Source organism: Phalacrocorax aristotelis, chromosome 17 (genome assembly GCF_949628215.1).
Source record: "Phalacrocorax aristotelis chromosome 17, bGulAri2.1, whole genome shotgun sequence".
Taxonomy (NCBI): domain Eukaryota; kingdom Metazoa; phylum Chordata; class Aves; order Suliformes; family Phalacrocoracidae; genus Phalacrocorax; species Phalacrocorax aristotelis.
In genome coordinates, this window is record NC_134292.1 from 895,790 (window position 1) to 907,725 (window position 11,936).

The following is an 11,936-nucleotide window of genomic DNA, read 5'->3' on the forward strand; positions in this document are numbered from 1 at the left end:
CAGCCTGCAGAAGGGGCTGGCACAGGCTGTGTGCTCTAGCAGCTCCACAATCCACCCCCACCATCGCCCTCTGGGGATGCATTTCACCACAGAAAAGCCAAAGGTTCGGCACCGAAACAGGGAGCTGGGGGCCCAGCCAGTCACCCCGCCACTGGGGGATCCACACAGCTTTGCCCATAATCACCTGGAAAGAACAAACAACAAAGCCTTTGTTTTTTTTTATAAAAAGATCAATGAAAAATTTATTTATAAATTTTGCACTCTGGGGCTACACGTCTATATCATACACTCAGGAATATGCTGTACTGTACAGACTTTATCCAGTTAGAAATGATCATATAGTGACCCACATACAGCTTCAATATAAGCCTAAAAATTCTTAACATTAATTAACATAATTAAAAAAGGTATTCGCATCTAAAGAAAAATCTACAGAAAAACTCCTTTCTGGAGCAATCTGTGCATCAGCTTCAATGTCTGCTTATTTCACTGACATTATCAATATATTCTTCTTACAAAAATAATAATAATAATTAAAAAGATGACTGCCAGAAGGCGACCAGTCATGCACGACAGAGCCTCCCCCACCTGCCTCTTTTTTTCTTTTTTTTTTCTTGTACTCCCCGTTTTGGCGTGAAGGGTCAGCAGCACGATGAGCCAACAAGGGGGGTGGGGGAACCCTCATTTCAATTTGAATCAATCTGCATCCCTTTTACTTCTCAGGATCAAGAGAGACTGGGGTGTGGGGGTTGCATAGAAAATTGAAACTCTAGGGACTAGGAAGGGCAGCAGCTTTTCAGTAAAATACAAAGGGATGTAAAAATACATCAACTCACAATTTCAGAGCAAACCCCCTTCCCCAACGTACAGTTTCCCAAAATCTCAGCATGTCTAAAGCTCCAGGAGGCTGGAAAGGAACAATACTTTTCTTAAACAACTCACCCAGCAATTCACACAGGAGATTCACAGTCTTAATAGGTATTTTATAAAAATATAAATATGGGTTACATCACGTTGTCTTTACAACACTGGACAGAGCTCCCTTTAGACTGGGTTTATAACCAAGATTTCTTTTTAAAAATCCATCTAGAACTTGGCTTTACAATACACTTTTTAATATCATGTCATAAATGTTATGACATTTCATTGTGGCAAATCCATTTAGTCAGATAAAAATGTGCAACCATCTGGTAACGACGATAAAACCTTGCTAGAAAAGATCTCGTTCCCACCCCGTAACTATCGCACAGAAGCACCAGTGGAAGTGCTGGACACCCCCTTCCATGCTCGCAGAAAGACTTCGGCCAAGCAGTTCCTTGCAAATTACAGCATTAACAGTAGATGCTTTCGACAGGGCTTTTTTATCTTTTTCTTCTTTAAATCTGGAGCTTTTAAAAATCATCTCAAATTGCTGAAGTGGAAAAAACCAAAACCAAACTGTAGGTGAAACTATCAGAGACAAAGCAGAATATTCAGTGCAATGGGAAATAATCATGGCAGACTCAAGTTTTTTTTTAGTTTTAAGACTAGGAAAACAAACAAACAAAAAAAGCATATTTCCCAAACCATATTTTGAAACACTCACCACCAGCTTCAGACAAAACCAGGCTCACAATCTTCACCCACAAATATATACATACATGATAAATAGTTAAGACATAACCCAAATAAACCAGCAGGTAACTATTTTCTTTTTTTTTTTAATCGTAATGGTTTGGATGCAGGGAGCAAGAGAGGAAAGAGCAGGGAGACGGCAGTGATATGGATGATTTTAGTGCAGACGAAGAGAAGAGGGCTGAAAGGCCAGCGGGAGAAAGGAGACTTCTGAAATTTTCCGCATTTTCCAAATGGATGTTCTTGTGCCATAGCAATAAAAAAGCAGCATTTGCGATTATACGTGCAGTCACTTCAAAATGCGACTTCGGGTGGCTTTCTCTTCTTCCTCCCTTTCTTTTATAAATATATATATTTAGGCAAATATATATAATATAAAAGGCAGGTGAATCTACATGCATCAAATGAATCGTTCTGCATTCAGAAGTGTTATCCATGTTTCACCAAAAGAAAAAAAATGTTCCCAAACTGTTTTCAGTAGTTTTCCGGCATCTCTCTAGGCAGCAGAGAGCGCTCGCGCCCCTTTTCTGTGCAAAAGCAAATCCTCTGCCTCTAGAGTTTATTTCACTTTTTTTTTTTTTAAAGAAAAGAAAGTCCAGGATTTGCTAATCCCCCTTTACACACAAAACCAGAAGGATTCAATGTCTTTTCCTGGGAACTCACGCGTGCTAAACGGATTCAAGGAGTGGGTGAGGATGCAAACTTTCTTCGGACACCCAAAAGAGAAAACCAAAGCAGAGAACCCAATGCAAAGTAAAACAAAAAACCCAAAACAACAAGAAAAGGAGCAATCGGGGTGAGAAAACCGTGTCTGTCATATTCCAATGGAGTCGCCTCGAAAAAAAATAAATAAATGAATCAGTGGTGGTAAAACACTGGGAGAAGCTCGCAAGGGGAGGAAAGCTTTCCTGCTCTTCCCCGGCAGGGAAGGCTGCGGGCAGCCGGGAGCCCCCAGCCCGTCCCGGGGTACTGCTCCTCGCTCCGGGGGGGACACGGGGGCACCCCCCGGCCCCACTCGGGGACAGCGGGTGGCCTTTGGGGAGTGTTGAAATGAATTCGTTTCTGAGCCAGAACACTTTTAAGTCGGAGGGAGCAAGGGGAGCAAGGGAGGGAGGATAAATATTAGCAGGGAGGGGATGGGGGAGCCTTTAAAGCCTCTGACCAGATGTCAAACTGAAACCGTGAATACTGTGAGTGCAGCCGAGGTAGATGGAGAAAAAAAAAACAAAACAAAACAAAACAAACCAAAACAAAAAAAACCACGTTACAGTAGGAAAACAACCCTTGGAAGGAAAAAAATAAAAATGTAAAAGCAGGCGATCGGTGGCGTGTTTTGCGTGGGGCCCCAAATCTTCGCCAAATAAACCCCACGGGGGGGGCGGGAGCAGCTTTGGCGGCCGGGGACGGGGACGGGGTGGGGGGGCGGCCCCGGCATCACCGGGCGCCGGCGGAGTATTTGGCCTTGGTGATCAGGTAGAGGACGATGTCCTGGTGGCCCCCGAAGGCGGCGATGTGCAGGGCGCTCCAGCCATCCCGGTTGGCCAGGCGGATGTCGGCGCCGAACTTGACCAGGAGCTTGACGAGCTCGAGGTTGCCGTCGATGACGGACTGGTGCAGCGCCGTCTGCCCCTCGGGCCCGAAGGAGTTGACGTTGAACTCGCAGTTCGTCATGTTCTGCAGCAGGGACTGCAGCTCCTTGGTGTTGCCGCGCCGCACCGCCTCCTGGAAGACGCGCTGGCTGGGCGGCGGCGCCGCGCACGGCGACACCTCGCTCTGGCTCATGCCGCCGCCTCACGCCCCGCCGCCCTGCATGGACGGCGACGGCGACGCCTCCGCCCGCCCGGGCATGCGGCGGCGGGCGGCTGCCGCTGCTGCTGCTGGCGCTGCCGGTGCTGCTGCTGCCGCCGCCGCTGGCCGCCCCGCAGCGGCCCCGGGCTCCGCCGCCTCCGCGATGCCGCCGCTCCGCCGCCGCGCCCGGGCCTCTCTGGAGCGGAGCCGGCCCCGCGCCGCGCCTTTTACCCACCCTTTTATTTGCATAACAATGGCACGGCCGTGACGCGGCGCCGAGGGGCGGGGCGCCGCCACCGCGCGCCCATTGGAACGACCGGGCAGGGAGGGGGCGGGGATGCAGCGAGAAGCCACGCCCCCCCGGGCGGTCGAGCCGGGGCGCCCCTCCTCTACCCCATGAGCTGCGCGGGGGGGCGATGGAGGGCAATGGGGGGCGCTGCCGGCTCGGCCCGGCTCGGGGCTCGGGGCTCGGGGCTCGGGGCTCGGGGCTCGGGGCTCGGCTCCGTTCGGCTCGGCTCGGGATGGCCCGGCATGGCGCGCTTCGGCACGGCTTGTCTCAGCTTATCCCGGCTCGGCGCGGTGGCCGCAGGCAGGGGGCACCACCGCCCAGGCGTGCGGGGCCGGGCCGAGCCGTGCCGTGCTGAGCCGAGCCGAGCCGTGCCGAGCCGTGCCGTGCCGAGCCGTGCCGAGCCGAGCCGTGCCGAGCCGTGCCGAGCCGTGCCGTGCCGAGCCGTGCCGTGCCGAGCCGTGCCGTGCCGTGCCGAGCCGTGCCGTGCCGTGCCGTGCCGTGCCGTGCCGAGCCGTGCCGAGCCGAGCCGTGCCGTGCCGAGCCGTGCCGGGCCGTGCCGTGCCGAGCCGTGCCGTGCCGAGCCGTGCCGAGCCGTGCCGAGCCGTGCCGTGCCGAGCCGAGCCGAGCCGTGCCGTGCCGAGCCGAGCCGTGCCGAGCCGTGCCGAGCCGTGCCGAGCCGTGCCGTGCCGTGCCGTGCCGTGCCGAGCCGTGCCGTGCCGTGCCGAGCCGTGCCGTGCCGAGCCGTGCCGAGCCGTGCCGTGCCGAGCCGTGCCGAGCCGTGCCGTGCCGTGCCGAGCCGTGCCGAGCCGAGCCGTGCCGAGCCGTGCCGTGCCGAGCCGTGCCGAGCCGTGCCGAGCCGTGCCGTGCCGTGCCGAGCCGTGCCGTGCCGTGCCGAGCCGTGCTGAGCCGAGCCGGGCCGTGCCGTGCCGTGCCGTGCCGTGCCGTGCCGTGCCGTGCCGTGCCGTGCCGTGCCGGGCCGAGCCGGGCCGTGCCGTGCGTGCCGTGCCGTGCCGGGCCGGGCCGGGCCGAGCCGGGCCGGGCGGTGGCGGGCTATGCGGCTGCAGCCAGCCCCGCCACCCACGGCCCCGCGCTGTGCTCATCCCCAGCCGTCCCCCGCGCCTCTGGGACCCGCCGCCCCCCGCCTCATGCCCGGCCGGGAGCTGGTGCCCCAAACTCTGCGGGGATGGGGGTAACTGAGGTGCTGCGGGGGGGTTTCATTGGAAATACCCTCAAATTTTGGAGGCGACACCATTTTCCTCCAGGTTTATCTACCTGCGAGCAAGCTGGGACAGGTCACAGGCAGGGGTGGGGGGATTCAGCCCCGCAGGATCCGGTCCCTCTAGAGCCACACAGTGGGGTTTGCACGAAGTTTTGGGGATCCGTGGGTGGATTGATTCTGGGGGGAAAGACACAGTTTGGTCTCACGGGGCTTTATCTGGGGTTAGATCCACTGCCCAGCAGATGACCAGATTCCCAGTGTGGGAGCGCTGGGATCTATGGACTCCATGGGTAGGCAGGAAATAGGCAAAAAGCTAGCAAAAATAGTGCATCGACTCCAATCTGCACCAGCAGGGCCCTCCCCACGCCCGTTTGGCCTGTGGGGAGCAAACGGCAGAGGCTGGGTGGGAAGCGGCATCCGCAGGCCGGCACTGGCTGCGGCTGCTGGGCATTTGGTCGGCCAGAGCGGAGTGGGGGGTGCGCGAAGAAAGGAAGGAGGGTGTCGTAAAACGAGGTGACAGCAGCTGCACCGAGGGCAGCTGGCCGGCAAGCTGCTGTCACCTGGCCATGCCGGTGTCTCCATTTGAGGGTGGAAAGGGAGAAATTGGCCAACGGTTAAATTCTGCCCCCATTGAGTGAGACGGCTTGGGTGAAACATGCCATCGCGGAGCCGTCCGTTGCACGGCTGGAGGGCAGTGGCTGTCAGCATGGCTGCCCGATGGCGCTTTTCCCTGTAGCAGCCAGGGAAGGCTGGGCCTGGGTCCTGCTCCTTTGCTGGAGAAGGTTAAACCAGCCTGGTTTGGGCTGTAAGGAGTCGGCAAAGCAGCTCCTGTTTGTCCTCCCATAAGGGTCTACTTTTCTAAGTCCGTCTCCACAGCTAGTTTTTCTCCTCCCCACCCCCACCTCCATCCCTATCCCAACCCCATCTCCACACCCATCCCCCCATGTCCATGCCCATTTCCCCACCTCCACACCCATTCCCCCGTGTCCATGCCCATTTCCCCATCTCCACACCCATCCCCCCGTGTCCATGCCCATTTCCCCATCTCCACACCCATTCCCCTGTGTCCATGCCCATTTCCCCACCTCCACACCCATTCCCCCGTGTCCATGCCCATTTCCCCATCTCTGCCCTCATCCCAAGCCCTTGTCTACCCCCATCTCTGTTCCCATCCAATACCTGTCCATCCTATCCCATCCCCTTCTCCATCCCCATCCCCATCCCATCCCAAACCCTATCCCATACCCATCTCCATCCCACCCTTATCCATCCCTGCCTGGTCTCCATGTCTCACCCCACCTGGTGTCCCCAAGCCAGAGCTCTCCCAGTCGCATCTTTAACATGAGTATATCGAAGCACATCATTCTCAGGGAAAAGGGAGGGCTGGGATGTGACCACAGTTGGGGCCTTGGGGCCGGCAGAGCACAGCGGCTGCTGCGGCTGCTGCACTGCAGGCAACCCCCCTTCTGGTGCCTTGTGTCCACACAGCCTCTTCCAGAACATCCCTGTGCCACTGAGTCATGGGGTCCCCACAGCGCTGGCACAGGTGTGGGCTTAGAGTCCACTTGTGGGTGCAGGAGCCAGGTTTGCCCAAGGACAGTCAAGAGGAGCCACCCCCTGCCTCTCCCATCACGCTGAGGGCCCCATCCCAGGCAGGAGGTGGCAGCTCTGTCCCCCATCACCCCACTGTGGTGGCAGCGGGGGACACCAGTGGCAATCCCTGCCCTCCTCTCCCCGTGTCACCTGGCCTGGGGCCAGCTCATGGTGACTCACGGGGAGTTACAGCTGAGCCCAGGGGCCCGGCACAGCCCAGCAGCACAAAGGGCCGTGCTGAAGCATCTTGGGAGTGCTGAAGCCACGGCAGCCTGTGACCACTCCCTGGCACTAAACTCTGGAAGCCCATTGTGGCAAAGCCGGCAAAGGGACAGCAGCGGGTCATGTTCTGCTGGAGCCGGGCGGCATGGAGGCTGTGATGTCAGGAGCCTGGCGGTCAAGACTCTGCCCCATCCTTTCCACTCCTAAATATCCCGGCACAGCGGATTTTGTGCACCTGCGAGGTGTCGAGCCCTCTTAGCGAGCCGTGGGAGAGTGGGAATTGCTCACACCTCCCTGGTCTGGGGCTTGGCCAGCGTTACATCCTCACAAGCAAATCTGCGTTTGCCAGTGACACTGGTGAGAAAAATAAAGCGCCCGGGCAGGGACCCAGCCATGCAAATGTTCAGAGCTGGCAGGTGGGGGCAGGACTCGGCCTGGGAACGGCGCCAGAGGGGGAGGGAAAATAGCAAAAAAAACAACAACAAAAAAAAAGGAAAACAGAAAGGCAGTTTTGAAACCCTGCATTTTGGCTCCAATTTGTGCCCCAGCTCTGTAAACGGAGAGGAGCTGACTGCGGTGGTATGGCCGGGCCAGGCTCCCCGCACGGCTCGGGCTGGCTGCTGGCCAGCGAGGGGCTGGCAGCAGGCACTGGAAGGCCCCTTTCCCCGCACCCAGCGCTTGCTCGGTGGGACACTGCAAAACCAGTAGTCCCACCCCGTGATTTATCTTCTCTGTTCTGAGAAGAGGGGAAGCCGTGGTGAGCACCGGCACTGCAGAGGGCAGCGGGAGGTGGGGAGAGAGACCTGGCACTGCAGTGCCTTTAGCAAACGGTCACACCAAGAGGCGTGAACCAAATTTCCCCTCCTCAAGCGACGTGTTAACCATATTTCCCCCCGCTCATGCGAGCCTGTGGGAGAAAGAAGGGACGGCTGCCACCAGCGCTGCTGGAGGAGCTCAGAGCCTCCCTGGCACATCGGGCTGGGCACGTCGTAGCCCTCTTCCAAAAAAGCCCAAGCGGGCAGTGCCCATCCTCTGGGCCAGGCGGACAAGCCAGTGAGAGTCCAGCCACCCCCAGAGGCCTCCTTGAAGGGAGCTGGAGAGCCGGGGGGATGGATCCGGGGCAGGCGGCGAGGGGGCGTGCCCCCACTTAATTCATTAAAATGTGTCGGAGAGCGTGGGAAAGACGAGAGCTTTTCTTCCCAGCGCAGAGACCCAGCAAAAGGCGCGCGAGGGAGAGCGACCCGCCTGCTCGGCTCCCTGCGAGCCAGGAGGAAGCGCAAAGGTTTCCTCCGCCACTGGCCCCGCTGGTGCTTTGCCTCCTGGCTTTTTAGCAAAGCAGTTGCCGGAGCCTTGGTGGGGAAAAGCGGGGCTCAGCCAACGCTGCCTGCCCATCGTGGGGTTGCGGGGATGGGGGCAGGGAGGGGACCCCATGCAGGACCGGGATGTTGGGGGCCTGTGGCTGCTGGGTGGGAAAGGTCTCCCTTGCTGAGATTCACCTTTGGGAGGGAGAAGACGGGAGTCCTGCCCCAGGTGGCTGCTTTTGGCAAGGGATCCGTGGGGAAGGGGCTGTGGGGGGCCATGTCTCAGGGGAAAACCTTCCTCTGTGCTGCATGAGAGCTGCCCTGCTCACAGCGGGGGGCAAGCAGGGGCACAGCCATGGGACCAGCCTCACATTCTCCCTATCCCAACATGGACACTGTGAGCCTTCAGCAACACCCAAGCAGAGCCTGGCGTGGGGCTGGGCTCCTGGCAGTCCTGCAGGGCCAAAGCTCCTGAGGCCAGAAGCTGGGGTTTGCAAGAGAATTATCATGCTTGTGGGCCGAGGGCACACATGCAGCTGCCCTGTGCCCTCTGCAGGGAGAAGGCACCATGGGGGGTTTGGGGAAGCCCTGGGGACAGGGAGACACTCCAGGCATCCTGCATTCTCCTGGGACACCTGCACCATGGGAGCCACCGTGGGAACGTGGGCTGAGGACTGCCACATCCTGCAGATGCCATTAGAGATGCTGCTCTGCATGTTCCCTCCGTCCCAGCCTGTGCCAAACAGTATTTAAAACCTGAGAGAGACTCAAGCATGGTCATAACCCTACATGTGGTCGTTGTCCTCAGAGGAACACGGGTGGGGGCATCCTTCCATGCCTGGCCCCAGGGCTGAAGGACCCCAGCTCCCCGCAGGGCCTGTGGTGACGTGGTGCCAGGCTGTGCAGCTTGCGTTGCCACACTGCAGCTTGGCTTTTAATTGTTCCAGTGCCCCGTCTGACCAGTCCTTATCCTGCTGGAAATCCTGCAGCAATTCTGATGATCAAACCCTGCTCATAGCCTACAGCCTCCATATCTGACACAGGAAAAATGCTGTTCAGGCAAAATGCTACCAATTAGGACACCCTCGGAGGTGGAGAGCTGCTGCTGTCCTGTGCTGCTGGCAGGGCTTCTCCAGCTGCACTGGTGCCCTGGTGCTGCCGGGCCACCCCATGGCATCGTCTTGGCTGATGACCCTGCCACAGCTGAGCATGCTTGCAGCAAACTGTCTTGGCTCAACCTCCTGTCTCGCAAGACATGTAGTCACTGCGCTGTGTGGTCACTCCTTTGCAGTGGCCGCGGGAATGGGAGTATGTCGCTCCACTGCTCCCATCGCATGGTTCCCCCAGAGGACGCAATACAGCCCATTGGGACTGGCCTGGGGACCTGGTGACCGCTCTGTGGTGACATCCCTTGGGTCGAGGCAGTCTGGGAAGCTCTTAACCCATCATGGGACACATGGCAAGGCACACCTGGTGAGCAGCTGGAAGCTCATTTGCCTGAGAGTCATGCCCACATATTGGCAGGCTGGTGGGAAGGGTCTGGTCCTGGGCTATTTCCCAGGAAACAAACATCCTCCTAATGCAAATCTTCCTCCTCACGTGGCACTGACACCTCTCTCCTCTCCTACCCCAGGCAAGGGGCCAGCAGAAGTGACCCCTGGTCTGTGGGAGCAGTGTTTTCGTGGAGTGGGGCAGCACAAGGGCCTGAGCTTGCAGCCAGCCTCAGGCTTGTCAGCCCTGGGTCCATGCCCAGGAACACGCCGATTTGTTTGAAAACGGCAGCCGAGCAACTGGGAGCTCAATCGGAGCATCCGGCTGGAAGAGCAGCTCCACGTTGAGGATGGGCAGCAGTACAGTCCTTTCCCCTTCCTCCTCCCCTGCCTTGCTGGCTGCCTTCAGGACCGGCCAGCCCTGGTTCAAGACACAAAGTCACGCCAGGGAAAACGGAGCTGATTTCTCTGAGCCGGTCAAATATGCAGCGAGGTTTCCGCTCCAGATTACAGGAGGAAGGAAGTTTGTTCGGAAGGGGATGGGGATAGGGTGGGGGAGAAGGGAGGGAAGCACATTCCTGCCTGATGAGGAACAATGTTGATATATTCATTTGTAAACTAAAGCTGGCCTGAGTGCCAAACACCTTGTCCCCATCAAACTCCAAAGGATATGCAAGGAGTATACAAGGCGAGGAGAGGAACCGGCCTGATATCCGATGCAGCGTGTGATTTCTCAGGGCTGAGAGATACTGCTTATTCAGGTCTCATTCAGGCTGGTGTGATAAAACAGAGATAAAACTCTTCCCCAGTGCCATTTTATCACAGGGTCCCCCCATGATCACATCTTGCAATGCAGGGGCTGGAGCTGAGCATGGGTGAAGTGACCCGGGGGCCGAAGGGCTCTTGGCATGAGCAGCTAAGCCAGAGCCTGCATCCCTATGAGAGTGCTGCAGGAGCTGCCCTTCCAACACAGGATCAAATGGCTCCATAAAACCACAGAGGACTTGTTACTGCTCTAATAAATGTTAAACATTAGTATGGCACAGACAATGGGATTTTAAAATTATTTTTTTTAAAGTAGCCAGGTAGGGAAACAATATTGTAAGCTGATTAAAAAGCTGGTTTAATTCCCTTTGATCTGTATCCACCATTCAACACTGGACAATTTATTACTTCCTGGATGCTGCTCAAGGCCAGTGCGACGTGGAGTTTGATGTTGACTGTGTCTGTGACTGGAGATGACCTTGCTGCATGGATGCCACCTCGGCATCGCCTCCTTTGGGCAGCAGAAAGGGAGAGGTGCTGTCCTAGGTCTCAGCCACTGCCCCGTCCCCAGGAGCTGGATGAGACCCTTTGGGAGCTGTTTCGTGCCATGCCCAAATGTACATGTGACCTGCTGGTGTCTGCCCTGGGTTGGTCTTCTCCTAAAACAAGTCCCACCATTGTGAGCCTGCCCCAACACAGCCGGCTGCCAGCATCCCAGGCTGTAAGCAACAAGACCTCACCCCCAAATTGAGAGAGATGGCAGGGAGATGAAGTCCTAGAGGTGGCCAGGAGCTGACCCTACTGTCCCCAGGGATCAGGGGGAATGGCCCCTTCCAGGCAGCTGTGTGTCAGGAGCTGTCCCCAAGGCAAGGTCAGCATGCCCCATTGCTCACCCCTGCCAGCTCCCCTCTGCAGTGAAAGTAGTGCCAGACCGATGTGAAACCACAGCTCTGAAAAACGGAGCGAGCATTTTTAAATGCCCATGGGCTGGTTGGAAGTGTTCTTTGGGAGGCTTGGGGCTGCAGCTCTGACCTCCCTGCTCCCAGCTGGGGCTGGGCTGACTCAGATGTTTGTGTGACTCAGAAGCTTCCCCCAAACAGGGTCTGGAGAGGTTCATCTCACCGCACAATGAAGCATCGCTCACCGTGGGGGTGGCTTTGCCAGTTTCTGCCCTCCCAGAGAAAACACTGAAGTGGCAGGATGCTGACACACAGATGAGTCCGCGTGGAGCCTGGGGGGCCCAGGCTGCTCAGCCTCTGGTGCTGGCAGTCCCATGCTCACCGGCTGGGGTGACCCCACCGGTACACTCCACCAGTGGCTGGTGTAGAGGGGCTGCTGACAAAGCATGAGCCTTATCCTCCCTCTGCTCAAAGGACGCTCTTTAGGGTCCCCACGAGCTGCTCTGGGGGAGCTGGGGGTCTGGGTGCCCACAAGGACACAGCAAGCCAAGAGCGTTCACAGAGGAGGCAGTTCATGGGCTGGGGGAGCCAATGACTGTTTAGCAGAGCACTGAGGGTGCTGGCACTAGAGGTGGGTGAACGTAAGGACATGCTGCTTCTGGGTATTAAACAGGTCACCTGGACACATAGGGACAACAGGAAAACCCCCAGAGCCAGAGCATCAGCCCAAGGCTGAGTGGCAGGACATCCTCAAGG

At 57.5% G+C, this 11,936-nt stretch overlaps 1 protein-coding gene across 1 annotated transcript; it reads right to left on the bottom strand.

Annotated features, from left to right (window-relative positions):
• Nucleotides 1-208: 208 nt before the first annotated feature.
• Nucleotides 209-3,627, bottom strand: NRARP (NOTCH regulated ankyrin repeat protein). The gene has a single exon (XM_075111847.1). It carries the CDS (start codon nt 3,394-3,396, stop codon nt 3,049-3,051), a length of 348 nt encoding a protein of 115 aa, XP_074967948.1. The 5' UTR covers nt 3,397-3,627; the 3' UTR covers nt 209-3,048.
• Between the last annotated feature and the right edge of the window lie 8,309 nt (nt 3,628-11,936).